This window comes from Triturus cristatus, chromosome 1_2 (assembly GCF_964204655.1).
Source record: "Triturus cristatus chromosome 1_2, aTriCri1.1, whole genome shotgun sequence".
Classification (NCBI taxonomy): Eukaryota; Metazoa; Chordata; class Amphibia; order Caudata; family Salamandridae; genus Triturus; species Triturus cristatus.
Genome location: NC_140580.1, coordinates 768799771 through 768815939, shown reverse-complemented (window position 1 = coordinate 768815939; position 16169 = coordinate 768799771). Strand labels below are relative to the sequence as shown.

Genomic DNA, 16169 nt, shown 5'->3' with positions numbered 1-16169 from the left:
CTGCCGCTAAAGCGGTGACAATGTTATCGCTGTTCTTGATAATATGGGCACTAGACTCTTTTTGGTCCTTTAAGGGTCTTAGATTGGCATGACGTGCTGGGCATAGGCACCTTGACTTCAATCACACAATCTTTGCTACACTGCACGCATAAGTGTTACCCCAATTTCATGTACCACATTTCCTGCACACCCAGAGTGTAGCTATGTATCATGGGCCGCATTGCCAGCACACATGGCAAAAGGATGTACCCTAGTTGCCAAATCACTGGCACTCCTGATGCAAGGCAGCATTTCAGGTTTCTAATTCTCTCTACACATTGGCTTTGGCTACATTTTAGGTCACGTGTTACCCGCATATCTTTAAAATAGCTACAGGTGGTGCATTATCTACACATCTGAAGTAGGATTAGATTTTAGGTGCCTCATTACCAAAAGAGCTGCAATATGGCATCACTTTAGTTAAATCATTGCCAAAACATCTGGAATCTGGCATCATTTCATGTGTTCCATTACGTACCGACCATGAGTATTACATTTTGGAAGCATCATTCCCTGCACGCATTCATATGGCAATACTTTGGAGGTCGCATTAAACGTACACCTTGAGCACTGCTAAAATTCAGGTTGCTCATTATTGGCACAGATGAGGTATGGCTTTTTTCCCTGAGCTTAGTACCAGTCCCCTTAGAGAGTGTATTTATACAACAACAGTGTATCTATACTGTAATACCACACATACCGCACACCTGGAATGTGACACACTTCAAGTGCCTAATTACATTCAAATCTGGAGAATACCTATATGTGCCTCTCTAGGTGAATATCTGCATTATATCTATGTCGGATAGTGAATTGTTAGTAGTGGTAAATAGGCATCTACCAATGACAATAATGTCACTAACACAATAGGTCTCAGAAATGTTTTCCCATGCTCAACCCTTGATAGGTTGTCTGCGAGCAGGCAGGTTTAATTTCAAAGACAGATATGTAAAGCATTTAAAAACACCAATTCAGTAAATAATTAAGGCACGACACACAATAAATTTCCAAAACCAATGTATAAAAAGAGGAAATATTTTTCTCTTTAAAATGACACCTAAACAAATAAAGTCCAATGTAGGGAACCGGAGATATGAACTTTTAAAGATTTTGCACTATGTAGCAAATAGAAACGTATAGCCCCTTTGGGACATCTGGTAGCACTAGACCGGGACAAAGTCAAAGTTTCAGGCCGAACGCGATGGCGCTCTGTGCAGCTACCCCTCGTGGCAGGTCTCAGTTAAGGTTTTTGCCTTCTGACTTAGAAACGTTTCGGGAGATTTTCTTCCCGGGGTCCCTCGAAGCCAGTCTGGATTCGGTGAGTGTTCGCCGGATTGTCTTGCAACGAGCTCCCGGTCAAACCTATGGAAGTCAGACCTCCGGAGCTTTCCAGTGGGACGAACCTGAGAATTAGACCAGCTCGCGGTTGAAGGTGCCGACCTGACTCCCGCAGCTTTTCCCGGTTTCCTTTTCTACGTTCAGACTTAAAAACTTTTACGGCGCTTTTGCTCCCAGGGTCCCATGATGCTCTTCATCAGGCCGAATTCGGTGAGGATGCGCCGACTTGGTTTTCTACCAACTCCCTGTCAAACTCTGGAAGTCGGACCTCTGGAGCTTTTCAGTGGAATGAACCTGAAGGGCAGGCTGGCTCGTTGTTGAGGGTCGCCAGGTTGGCTGGCCAGGTCGAGTGGGTCCACTCATGGAGCTTTTTCCCAAAGTTGCTCCAAACTTCTTCAAACTTCTGGAACTTCTTCCTGAAGTCCCTTTGAGGGTCCCAAAGTGTCCAAAACTTACTCCAAGGGTCTGGAAGCTCCAAGATGGTCCTTGAAGGTTTGTGACTTCAATTCCCACAATACACTTGGACAAAACCCGTACAAAGCCACTGGTAGTACTCCAGGCTGGGGATTCTTGGTGGTGATGGTCCAGGTGAGCTCTCTTCACCAGTATCTTGCAGGGAACCCACTCTTTAGTCCTTTCTTTTGAAGCAAGTTAGGTCCATAGGGCTGTAGTTCCAGATTGTGCAGCAGGGGCAGTCAGTCATAGTGCAGGGCCTGGTTGCTGCAAATCAAACTTCTCAGCATGGACCCTTCTTCTTCCTCTTGATTCAAGCAGAAGGTCTGAGAGGCACTGCCCCTCTCAAGTACTTATTCAGTGTTCTCTGGGGTCACACAGGAGGGCACTCCTGTACAATGAGGTACAGGGCAACACCCCAGAGCAGACCATTTTCTCTAAAGTGTGGCACAATGGTCTCCCAGAAAGCACTATTTCTCCAGAAGTCTCAGCAGAGAGGCAAGAGCTGGCTAAACCAACCTTCAGAATGTCTCATATCCATATTCTCACACCCCCTGGCATCTGCGCATTCCTTCCTTATGCCTGCAATCTGGCTGGGTTCAAAGAGTAGGGGTGTAAATGTAACTGGCTTCTGCCTGTCCCCACCTTCTTTTGAGGATCATAGTTTATGACACCTCCCCTTTGCCCAGGTATTCCTGTGCATCAGAACCCTCTCCTCCCAGAATTGCTCTTTCACCCCAGGGGCTACTCATCACCTCATCAAAGCAGCCTGGCTAATCCACTTAACTCTGACCAATCAGGGCAGATCACCGGAAGGCTGTATTTTGGTTACAGACAAGTCTTATAAATTCTTGTCTGCACATTTTAGGATAAATTCAACAATAGCATATTGTTAGATTTATCAATACCGTTCTAGTAAGTCCTTGTTTTAATTTTATGGGTTTCCTGGTGGGAGTTATTAATTAATAACTTCTTGTCATGTTAACCTATGTGGCTGGGGATCTGCAATGGGAAAAATTAACTGGCCAATTTCACCAACACCAGGGATTATAAAACATTTTTTATGAGGACCCTGCTTATAGCTACAGGACCCCCCACCCCTGGAACACCTAGGGGATACTTTAGGGGTTCTAAAAATATAAAAAGAATGTAGATTCTCACTCCATGGTGCTCCTAACACAAAAGTCTATATTTGAAAGCACTTTACTAAAATGTGGGAAGTCAAGTGTGCAATTTCACTAAACCCAAGGCATATAAAACCTATTTTATAAGCGTCCTCCTTACAAGTACCTGACCCTTAGCCCTGGGACTCCTAGGGGAGACCCTGGGGGTACCTGAAATGCCAAAATATCATAGTTTATTAATTTGTAAGTGCCCCAAACACCAAAGTTCAATTTTGGCACAACTTTCATGTTAGAAGCAGTCAGTCCTGCAACACAGGGCTACTTTTAAACTGACCTCAGGCCTCAGCGGTGCACACATACAAGTGCAGAAAGGGCTGCCATGCCGTATCATATACCAGGGACTTAAAAGTAGTTTTGATCCCTATGCCCTATTATGTACTAGGGCCTTATGGGGAGGTCATTCTAACCATAGGGGTACACTAACCCATAGTGTACCCTAGTGTATGAAGGTGTTTTTTAAGTGTGTTTTCAGCATAGCACTGGCCCTGGGCGTGGTTAGGCAGATCCCAGAATCAGTCAGTCAGTTACCACCAGTACCAGTCAGCAAAAAATGGGGGTGCCCAGGGGGGGCACAAGGTGACTTTGCAACAGTCTATATTTCAGGTACCATGTTATCTGCACATCTGGAGAACCCGGCAATCTAGGCTCTTCATTACTTGAACATCTTGAATATACCTAAACATCATATGCCATGTTTCATGCTTTACTGGTTCTCCTCCTGCCTTTCTTAACACCAGTTTATTCACATTGGCACCTCCAGGTCCCAAAAGATACCTATCACCTTCAAAGTCCCCAATGCTTCCATACTGTCTCCAGTCAAGTTCAGCCTCTACATGGAGCCACTTAATGCCCGACTCACAGATAACACCATCAAGATTTCACCAGTGTTCTGATGAATCATAATTCTACTTGAAAGTCTCCTCCGCTTCAAGCATCCAGTGCCTCAAACACTGCCTGCACATCAACCACCTCATTGTCCACAGCCTACCTGAGGCTCAGCCCATCCAAGACAGAATTCCTGTTAATTGCCAAAAACAACATATAAGAAACATGCAAACCTCTCTCAATGACCTGAACCGTGACAGCTTCGAACCCCAACTTTTACACAGTTCAAAGTCATTTGGATTCACTCTTTACCCCAACATTACTTGAACATTATTGGTGAATTAGAGTGTTGTTAGGTTTTGGTTTGTAACCATAACTGTACTTTACATGTGCTTCATTTTTCTCTGGAATATTCCCTTACTTGGTCAAGACAAACGTGGGATTGGAACAAAGTGTGGTGGTGTGGATCCCACTTTTATACACATTTTCCATGCATGGGATGTGGATGCACTATTTAAGGTTTCAAAACTGGTTTGGGTTGTTTCTCTTTCGAATGTAATTTCCAGATTGCTCTGCAGACACACCCTACGTTCAAAGCGATGACACCCACAGCAGGTAGAAATGAGGTAGAAATGGAGCTGGCTCCAAGCAATAGTGACCAAACATGGACACAATGTGTCTTAAGTGTGACTTCTCGTCTCCTGGCTGTCACTCGCCTTCCTGAAGCAGTAATCAGGGATAGGCAAAGAGGCAGGCCTGTCTGGAAACTGTCTAACCTGCAACAAGAAAAACTGGAGTCCCACCTCTCCACCCTACCATCTACCAAATAACAATTCTTAGTAAGAACTAGTAGGCAGGCATTTGTTAGATAGGACTGCATGGAATTTGTTAAATTAGTTCTGTCTCTCTTCAGTGTTTGAGTCTATACACTCCAGACACAGGAGGGCAGGCAATACACTTCCACTGTCTGTGGGAAGCTGTTCTGATCCTCCATTTTGTGTCACTACAAACTAAGGGGAAGCCAAAATGGATCCAACATGACCCAGTACTCAGAATCATTTGTAGTCACGCACTTAGGATAGCGGTACATGTCCATTTATGATGCAGGGAATATTCCTATCCCAACAACATGTGACTGGGTTCATCTCTACAGAAGGGGCAGAGAGCATTTTACAGCCACCTGAGATAGGCTTGCTGCTGCACAAGGGCGTACACTTATAACTTCACAGCCAGATTTAGACCAAGAATTGTCCAGGTTAGTACACAGGACTGAAAACACATTTGTCCATATTGCAAAGGCTGACACACACCTTGCACTGCGGAAGACACACAACCAGTGCTGGACCGAGCATCGTAACCAGCATTAGGCAGAATGACAAAAACACAGCTGTGCTCAAACCTATGTAGGCCAAGAACACAATTGACCTGCATAAACTGAGTTTGACTGGAGCTGCACAGACAGACACACTCCTGACATTACACAATCTCACTCAATGATAGCACTGCACATACTTAATCACAGCACAGACACTCAAACTGACATGGGAAAGATAAATATATGTAACGCAGAGCAGATTTGTCATGTGCAAAATTCTCACCAGAATGTAGAAAGAAACCCACGGCCCATTTCCTTTCCTTTTCTTGCCTAAACTTCTTTAAAGGTTATCTGTTGTCCCCAGGTAGATAACACCCACAGCAAAACACATGGAACTCCTCTTTCATACAGAGTAATGCATGAAAGGGGGCCATAATTACATGGCCATGAAAAGCCTCTCAGGGTGGCTTTGGGTGGTCTTGTAAATTTGGGGCAGCAAACTGCGCCACAGGAGAGTAAAAAAGTGACCCTCCAGTGGCAGGGCCCTCCTACCTGCATGATGGAGAAGACAGTTCATGAGCGGTGCATTGCCCCACACACCTGCCACCTCACATCGCTTGTTTTTGGGGCCCTCCCTCAGCCATTTTATTGGTCACTGCAGCTGCGTCGATGCCCAATAAAGCTCGTAGTTGAGAGCCCCAAGATGCCCCTTCATCATAGGGCGTTGCCGCTTCCCCAAAGGAGGTCCGAAACAAGGCTGTGCCACTGTAGTGTAAAAAAATTGACTCTCCTGTGGTGCAAGCGGCTTGTAAATATGCCCCTGTGGTTGAAAGATATTGACATGGGCCTTATCGGAAGACTGATAAAATGTATACAAATTGCTTTAAGCACTTTTGAGTAAAAAAAACTAAATAAAGAATGAATATCTGTACATGTATCGTTTGGAATCAAATCTTTAATGGGTTCATATTTTGTCAAAGTTTTGATAATCGTTAATTGTAACCCAATCAAGATCTGTGGTAGCAAACAAAACAGAATACCTATAGATTTTTCGTTTGAGCTATTGAATATTTTTATTATGTACACATTTTTAACTTCACATGATCGTTTGTTTTTATCCTTTTTAATTCATCATATTTAAAGAAATTAATACTTTTAATGTGATGTCCATTTTTATTTCTATATAGATATACCGTAATTATTTTAAGTAATCATCAATAAATGTTGATTGATTGTCTGAGTAATGATTGGTTATTTACACCTACAATCTGATCTGATCATAACTGACCTTTGCTCACTAATGCACTCGTCCAGTTTCCCTGTGTGTGTGCCTATTTCCTGCAGTCTGGTGGAATATGCAAGACTCGTCTTGTGCAAGTGTGGTACTGTAAGGGAAAGCAATAATCACTCTATTACGTTTGTCAAGATGAAAGGATGATGTCACTGCTGCTGCCTGGCCTAAGTCGTGAAGGATATAGGATATAATGGGATTTATATTTCGACGGACGGGATATCCGTCACCGTTGTGATGGAGTAACCCATCCGCCAAGATCATAATCAGGCCCATAGTGTGTGATGTTGTGTGATTAACTGATACTCTGAAGTAAGTATCTGAGTCAAAACGAGTTCTGGAAGTATCTCAGGCAGAGTGTTAGTTGTTTCTTAGGAGGGGGGTATGCAGGGCCAGGGGAAGGAAGAGCTCCTTTGGGAGGATCCACATATATTGACGGGTCTTTACGGAGGCACTATCCAATTTGGATTGAAAGACTGGAGGACCTTGCACTAGGCTACTGATGTGCTAAAGGTAGAAAGGTTGCATTGGTTTATCCTAGTCCCCAAGCCCTTATCACAGGTTATGAAGGCGCAGAAGATGGAAGGGAGTTGGAGTTGGGGGGGAGTCAGGAACCAGGAGCCAATGATTTCTAGAAGGAATTTGCAGGTGTGAATCCATTTTGGGACTACTAGCCCTGGCAAATGAATAAGTAACTGTAGGATTCCCTCTCTTTTGTCTGTAAGAAGTGTGTCTGACCTTGCTTTCTAGTGAGCTCTGGTGTACTTTGTATATAGTTTGCTTCAGTTTACATCCCGCAGCCAGCCTGTGTTATTTCTGCTCCTCTACAGGTTAGCATCACAGCATGAAATGCCTCGCAAGGACGTGTGTGTCCCAAATAGAGAAAACAAAGCTATAGCTGGGACTGACAACATTGAGATGTATTTTACTATCAAATGTTTTCTCTATTTTCCTTTAAATGTACTGTCAATGATTTCTGATGAGAAGCACTGAAGGGGACTAGGAAAACCCAAATCTCTCAGTTAAACATCAGTCAGACTTACCCTCGAAAATCTCCCAGGGCTCATAAATCTTCTCTGGAAATGACTCTTCTGCTCCTTTGTAGGAATTCACTGAAATACAAAAACCACATAATTAATACCTTGCTGTAGATAGACATGCCAGGACACCAGTTCCCACCCACACCAAGTGTGAAGCTGCACATTCAGAAAGAGATTGAAGGCACTCACTGCTGACCAAGAAATTGGCAGGTGAGGTGGCAGAGTATTGTGGGTGATTGAGACACCTATCTGCACCTACCTGGTAGCCCTCTGTTTCCCCAGAATACACATACTCGTGCCAGGTTCATCCAGTACTTCTACAAGGGTCCCATTGTATGTAATTGGCATGGGTTTCTATGACCCGTTCAAGAGTAAAATCCATTCAGGTCTTCAGGATCCCCCCCAATGAAAATATATGAGGCCTACTGACACACAATGAATTTCAGAGGATATTATTTGCATACTTGGGCAATCTGAAAACATGACTAGATTTTACAAATTGATGAGCTGATTACCCCATCATTAGTATCAGATAACACTGGGTGCAGAGGAAGGGACAAAAGGACTTAGGAGATCTGGACTTTGCATCGGTGAAGCAGCCCAGATCATGGGGCATGGGAATGCTCCATGTAAGTTCTAGTCAACCAACAACCTCTTTTTAACTTCACAAACTGAAAATGCAAAGTAGCAAGACTGCAACATAGTACACCACTACAGAAGAGACCCTTCTCTGGGGCAGAGATTCAAAATACCTCCAACCATGTCTTTCTATCGAGTACATCTTCTAGGAGCTCCCTTGGGTTTCTGCTAGGCTCCCGGGGGAGAGGGCTGGACTTACAGAAAGGTTTATCCTTGAATGACAGGCCTGCCTACCAACCTTTGGCGACACGTTTCATGTTGGGACCCTAAGCTGATGAAATCCACCAGGGGTAAAATAAATGACTCGCTTGGCAGGTCGATGAGGAATTCCAGAGTTCTGCAAATAGACCTGTTGTGGAAACCATCTCCCAGCAGCTGTGGTTGTGTTGTTCCTCATCCTCCACTGAGTACGAGACGTTGCTTTTTGTCTAACAAACCCCACATTTTTAGTTTTTTAGGTCTCGCAGACCTGCGTTGCAGCGCTCAGACCTGCGTTGCAGCGCGCATGCGCTGCTTGAGTCTGCAAGACATATTGTGGGTGAGTATATTTCAGCAGGGGGCTTGAAGCCCCGCCCCTCATTTTCATTGGGTAGCATTACCATTTATGGTAAACGGTGGCTTCCCATTAAAAATGAGGCTTCTGTGTTACCGCCCTTTGTCCTTTTGGGACGGCCCATACGGACTGGGTCTCCTGCTTCACGGCTGTCGTGAACCAATTTCTTATCTCAGAGGCGTGTTATGTAAACAAGCCTCTGAGATTCAGTCCTGATGGGCCTCCCAAAAGGAGACAGGGTGCCGCGTGTTTATTTTTGCATCGCGCTTTCGCTTCCACTGCAAGTGAAAGCGCGATGCAAATATAAACAGCGTTATGGTGAGCGCTTGTTTTTTCACATTATCCTGTTTCGAAATGTTGGCCCATATGTTGTTGTAACACCGAAATAAAGATGAGAAAGAAGTATACTACGTTTAAAATAGTTTAAAAATAAAATATTTGTATTGATAAGTAAATATTTGCAACTTTCTGTGTTCTTCAATGTGCAAGGCAAACACAGCTTAATATTTCACTTCTCCTGAGAGAACGTGTGACTGAGAAGGTAGTGACACTCTTCCCGAGCATGCGTGCTATCATTCATCCAGTTTTTGAAACACATTTTGAGGCAAGCGGGCGCACGTTGGTTTGCTCTTCGGCGGTGTTTTTCTGTTTTCAATCTTTCTCTCTGCGAGAAGTCGTGCGGGTGGGCTCAAAGATGGCAACTTTCGTGTGCGAGCTGGAAGCAGCCAAGAAGAGTCTGAGCAAAGCGCTAGGGGACAACGTCAAACGACTATGGCATTCTTTAACTTAGGAGGGGCATTCTTTAACTTAGGAGGGTCCTTACCTGGCCCATACCTCTGTGAGGTGGGAGGAGCTACGGAGGCCCCGAATAGAAGATGCGGCCTACGGTTCACGCATAAACCTCGGGCTAGATTTGTGAGTTGTGCTCGCCAGGGAAGTAAGTGGTGGTGAGAATGTTACTAGAAAAGGATTCTGCGGAAAATTAGGCAAACTCGCCTGTGCTCTACGATAGCGATGTCTGAATGTTTGCAAATGTTTAATTTGTTTTATTCCTTTGATGTGTTTCTTTATTGATTTATGTAGTCCACATTAATGAGACTTATAATTTCCAAATACAGTTTATTTAGATGAGTTGTGTATGTGAATTAATTATAATTAAGCGTTGGGGTGAGGTTGTGGTTGCTGACCTCATCTGCATGTTACTCAACATAATATATTTAGCCTCGCTGCTACCCGAACTGACAGTTACATATAGCTTTATTTGTTTTTATAAAGTATAGATTGCTGTCATTCAAACACATCGACATGTCAGATCCTTTCTATTTTTAGTCACAGAATGCTCCACAGCTCATGCATTACTGGCAGGGAGATATCGTATTAGGGTTTATTTATACATGTGGCATTCAAGTGAGACACAGCTCACTCAGGTAAAACAGGATGACTTTAGAAGCCATCCCAGAGTCATTAGATGATCATCCAACTACATTAGAAGTTGTTTTCACGTCATCAGACATCATCAAGCTAGATATATCTCACTTTGATTTAAACCTGGGACCAATGTCCCAGTTGCCGGACTCTGTAGTAGATGCGTTAACCCAGTGAACTTTCTCATAAGGACCAGAATCTCTTGACTGCAGGAAACACATATATATCTGTAGTAGGTGCATTTACCCTTCTGCATTCTTTTCTCTAGGATTCAAATCTGTGACCAGCAGGATACACATGAGTCTTTGTAGATCAGTCTCTTGACCCATTTAACCAGCATTTCTTAACCTTTTGATTTCTGTTGACCACTACTGAATGATTACTGGAAGATGGGAACCCCCATCTAAACAGTTTCTAAGATTTGAACCTTAAAACGATTCAGAAAGAGGTGTGTTTCAAATTAATACATATATTATGGAATATTTAATTTATTTCACGAAAAAAATATGCAGAAATCAAAAGTTACATTTTAATCTGAAGGTTAGAAATGTTCAAATCCCTTCAAATATACAGAACATTTAAAAACTTTCAACATTCAATTTTGATTTATTATGTGGCAACCTTTTAAGTGCCAGAATGGTCCTGAAAACGTTTGCCTAGCACCTCTCCAGTATCGCCAAGTGATGCCATGTGGCATTAGCCCTGGACTCTGTCTCTCGCATATGAAGAACAAGCATTTGCAATGCAATAGGTCTCGCATTTACTCAAGATTAAGCTATTGGCATTGTAAATGGCAATGCCTTTTATTTATGTTTTAAAAATCAAAACATAAAAAAAGGCATTGTTATTTACAATGCCAATAGTTCAAACTTGCGTAAATGCGAGACCTATTGCATTGCAAATGCTTGTTTTAATTGTGCAAAGCTTTTTTTATGAGGGAATGCATGTGAATGATTTTTGTATAAGTCTAAATTAACAAGCAGTTTTGTAAGTTGCAAGGGGACATCTTCATGAGTATTGTTCACATCTAAGTGGAGGGCTTATGTTGACAGCCATAGAATGACAAAGCCCAGGCTTTCTGGGCCTCATGTATGATGCCCCTTGCTCAGCCAGAACGTCACTTTTTGTGACGTTTAGTGGGGCAGGAACCTGCTCCATATTTACAAGGCACCACTAAGCCGCTTTTTTGGGCTTAATGCTGCCTCGTAAATATCGTTTCCATAAACGCTCCAAGGGTAGGCATAAAGAAGGCACAACAAGGAGAAATATCTTTATTTCTCCTCGTTTTTCCTTTTTCTAAGTGTGCTGCATTCTGCAGCACACATAGAGAGAGGAAAAAGCGTATTGTGATTGTTTTTGTGCAGGAATGTTTTCCTTCCTGCATAAAAATAATCATACCCGCAACGCAGGCACCCTTGCACCATGGGAAAAGGGCAGTAATGCACCGTATCTGATGGATACGGCACAATCCTGCCCTTTTCTTTTGCCGTAGGGCAGCGCAGCAGGAAGGCCTGCATCCCTGCCTTACAGCGTAGACTTTACTGGGGTAATGAAAGGGTGGAACAATTTTCTGACCCCAGTAGAAAGGCATGGCTTACAGTAGCGGTCCGTGGAGGGAGTTCCATGGGGCGGTGAGGCGGGGCGGGGAAATGTAAACACCGGAATATGGATGAACGGAGGTAAGTACACATTTAAATAAATAAAATGAATTTCGTAGCGCGCGCTGCATCGCATTTTGCGATGCATCGCGCGCAAAGGAATTCATTTTATTTATTTTAATGTGTACTTACCTCCGTTCAACCATATTCCGGTGTTTACATTTCCCCACCCTGCCCCTCCCCCGCCCCGCCTCACCGCCCCACGGAACTCCCTCCACGGACCGCTACTGATGGCTTATAACTCAGCAGAAAACAGGCTCATTATAGGAAGGATATTGTATATTTTTTGTGCCTTTTTCGCAAAGGTCTTATGGAAAGCTTTGCAACTGCATAACGTTTGCATCATTTTTCACTTTGGAGTGCAATAAGAAAATCCTGTCTTTTGCAAAGATTTACGTCACATATGTCCGTGTTTAAAACTTACCAAATATTTCTGGATATGATCTACCTAAATAAATAGTTAATAATCTTCTGCGCAAGGCTATTGTGCACAAAAAGATCTAGAAAAGGGAAACCAACAGAGAAAAATTCTGAATACATTTTCCAGCTTGAGTGACTTTGATTAGCATGAAAATTACCACACCATCTAGTGAAAATCATCTCACTATGAATACAAATCATCTCACTATGCTGAAAAAAACTTTGCAAAGGCGAAGCTAAACTGAGAAATTTCACATACTTCATGAAGGGTGAAATCAGCAGCTTTGCAAGCCATTAGCTACTAGTTATGTATTGTATGGGCAATGCAGGACGCTGCTGGGTATTCGAATTAAAGGTGGCAGGTTCTTACGCCAGATGCAGGTTGTTGTACATATAGCGAGGGTACAATCTTGCAGAAGATTGCAAAGTAGAACCTGCGAGAGGTTTCAGGTTAAGACAGAGGAAGGTGACTGAAGTTTCAGAGATGCAGATGGCCAATTGATGCTAGGGATCCCAAAAAATCATTTCTGGGTTGAAATGGTATATTGTAGAGTTATATAATAATAAACATCATGGGCTAAAGCTAAAGAGAGAGAAGAAGGACCACCTCCCTCTAAGTTTTACCCGGCTTCTGTGTTAACATACATCACATCAGCGCAGATTACCATATCCTCCTCACTGTAATACCTTGGTTACTAACTCTCTGATTTCAAGTGGGTTTATGAATCCCAATCCCTGTGCAAAACCTTGTTTGTGCATGCATGAGAATTACGTCACCACACAATATCACACCCTTACTATTTTCCCCTATCGAAATTTATTGGGTGAAATTAATTCCGCATTTTACTGATGAAAATCAGTATTGGAAGTACTTACTACATGTGATAAAAACACACCCTGGGCCTAATAAGGAGTCTGGCAGTCTGAGGACCACTAGATTCGAGGGGACGCAGCAATGGTGGTCTAGCCACCGCTGCATTGGCGGTCTCACTGCTATATCACAACTTTGGCAGCCAGACCACCATTGCACCGCAGCAGCCGCCAGGAAACCGCCGTTCCCTGGCGGTGACGTGGCAGCCAGGGCTTCAGTAATATGCTGGTGGTGCCGCTGAGGCACTACCAAGCATATTACGCATTTCAGGACCGCCAATGGTGTCATGGAGATCTTTCCTCCATGAAAAGGCTGGCGGTCCTGTAACAAAGGGGGCCCTACAGGGCCCCCTATTGCCCATTTGCATGGGGATGCATGCGGGGGTGGCACAACATGTGCCCCTCTGTGTGCATGCACCTCAGTTCTGAAAAAAGCTCACCAGACATGAGGAAACTCACAATCTGGTGGGCGGTGGGCACATGGGTTTGGCGGTGTAGGAGTGGGCCGCCAGTGTGGCTGTCTGCTCCCGTACCATCAAACTCGTAATCAGGCCCTCTTGTTAACAATATTTATCAGTTGAGGTAAATACCTCATTACCTTCCAGGATGCACTTAGGGACTAAGTGCCACTAAGTTTCTGCAACCAAGGCAAGCTGATCAGAGGGGCAGGACCAAGTACAGTTAAAGCACTTTTGGAGTGCGCGAACCATCCGTGGGATGAATGCCACTGTTTGCATTGCTGTGTATTTCTCCCTTTAAGACACTGGAGCATTACCAGTGCTTTGCGCAAAGTGATGCAAGACAACACAAAGGTTTATCTGAGATTTACAAAGCCATGCAAGGCTTGATTTGTGTGGCTTTGTCTGGCTTTGTAAAGAAAGTATCTGACTTTTCTTAGTTGTAGGTGTTCCTTAGATAGAGCATTGGCATTCCTGTGCATCGACCGAAGGATTTCACACAATTCCAGATTTACTAAGGTTTCTACAGCTAGAATTGTGTGAAATCAGTATGCCTATCGCAGAGAGAAGTAAAATCGAGAAATATGTTCATTATTTTATCTTTCTATGTGTGATGCATTCTGCATCACACATAGAAAGAGGAAAATGCCTTTTTTGGATTGTTTTTGTGCAGGAAGGTACCTGCATAAAAACAATCCTGCATGTATCACAGGCACCTTTGCAGCATGGTGCAGGGGGGCCTGCATTGGTGCTAGGTAACCACAAGTACGCTAAGTGCTAGGACAGAGCTGAAAAGCGCCATGTCTTTGTAAATATAGCACTCTTCAGCTCTCTCATAATCACCCAAACGCAGCACAGCAACTTGCCTCGCTGCACTGAGTTAAGTAAATTCTTTAGTTCTCAGCTGGACTACGCAAGCGCCCACAATCTAGGTCTACCCGCATTTTTAATCCGGTGACTACAGGTGGTCCAAAATACGGCAGCTGGCCTTTTTAATCTGCGAAAATGCACCCCCACTTCGCCTTTCCTCATCAAATTTCCCTGTCACTAAAAGGATCACCTTTAAAGCACTTACTCTGGCCCACAGGGCCTTGCATAACACCGGCCCTAGTTACCTGAACAATAGAAGTTCGGGGTACCTTCCAGTAAGGCCCACCTCATACCAATCCCCCACTTCAAAAAAGCTGGACGTGGTGGAACCTCTTTTTTGGCATGTACTGCCAAAATCTAGAACACCCTCCCCTTTCATCTCAGAAGCATAGGAATCGAATTTGAATTTCTCAAAGCTGTAAAAACCTATCTGGTCAGCCAATATTTCACTATCTCACTCTCTCTTCTCTATTTCTCCTCATTGGCAGCGCCAGGAAATCCAGGACACTCGATTTTGAGTAGCTGATCGCGCTATACAATCTTTTTCATTCAATGAAAATGTTTTCAATACTTGGCGATTACTCTGTCTAGTCTTTTAATAGCCCTCAGGCCCAGGCTATTGCCTAGTGTCAGGCAAGATGGCGCAGTGAATGAAACAACTGTGGCTGACATCTGCTATGACCTGCCGTCGTGAGTTTGCATCCGTCTGAGGTCAGTAAATTAAGTACCATTACACTGTGTGAGAGTTTCACACGTAATTTACAACACTTAGAGGCAGCAAAACCAATTGCTTTCGGGAACTACACCCGCCCAACTGTTTTCATTTATTCCGGTGGGGTTAGGGTGACCAACTGGCATTGGTGCAAATTCAGGGCGGTGAGTGTAAAAATTCAGGACAAAGGGTCAAAATTCAGGACACAAATTCAGGACAGGAGGTCAAAATTCAGGACAAAACTTCAGGACAATAGGTAAGTTTTACAGACACTTCAGAGGAGGTCGCACAATAGTATATAAGTAAGCCCAGCCATATCCAAACATATTCAACCATTTGCAAACTTATCCATCATGTATCCTTCCATCTATCATTTCACTCATCCATCCCTTCATCCATCCTTTCACTCATCTATCCATTATCCATCCATCCACCCTATCCATCTGTACACTCATCCATCCACTCTTCTACCCATCCATCCATTCACTCATCCATCCAGCCAATCACTCATCCATCCAGCCATTTACCCTTTCACCCATCCAGCCATCCTTTCACTTACTCATCCATCCATCCACCCAGTCACTCATCCTTCCACCCATCCACCCTTTCAGTCATCCATCCCTCCTCCCTTTCTCTCTCCATCGACCCTTTCACTTAGCCATCCTTCCTTCCATCCACCCACCCATCCATCCATCTACTCATCCACTCATGAATCTCTCCATTGACCCTATCACTCATCCATCCTTTCTCTCATCCATTTATCCTTTCACTCCTTAACTCATCTATTCATCCTTTTGTCCATCTACCCTCCCTTTCACTCACTCATCCATCCTTACATCCACCCTTTCACTCATCCGTCCATCCATTCACCCTTGCACTTATCAATTCATCAATCCATCCATCATTTCACTCATCCATCCACCCACTCACTCATCATCCACCTTTTCACTCATCCATCCTTTCACTCATCCATCCACCCTTTTACCCATTCAGCTACCCTTCCACCCATACATACAGCTATTTACCTTTTCTCTCATCTATCCTTACACTGACTCATCAATCCATCCATCCAATCTTTC

The 16169-nt window shown here is 43.8% G+C and overlaps 1 protein-coding gene across 1 annotated transcript in view; it reads right to left on the bottom strand.

Moving 5' to 3' along the window:
* The window catches only part of VSTM4 (V-set and transmembrane domain containing 4), a 105767-nt gene that overhangs the window by 48190 nt on the left and 41408 nt on the right, over nucleotides 1-16169 (bottom strand). The window contains exon 3 of the mRNA XM_085608764.1: nucleotides 7489-7557. Coding sequence (XP_085464890.1) covers nucleotides 7489-7557 — 69 coding nt within the window. The remainder of the gene's footprint in view (nucleotides 1-7488; nucleotides 7558-16169) is intronic.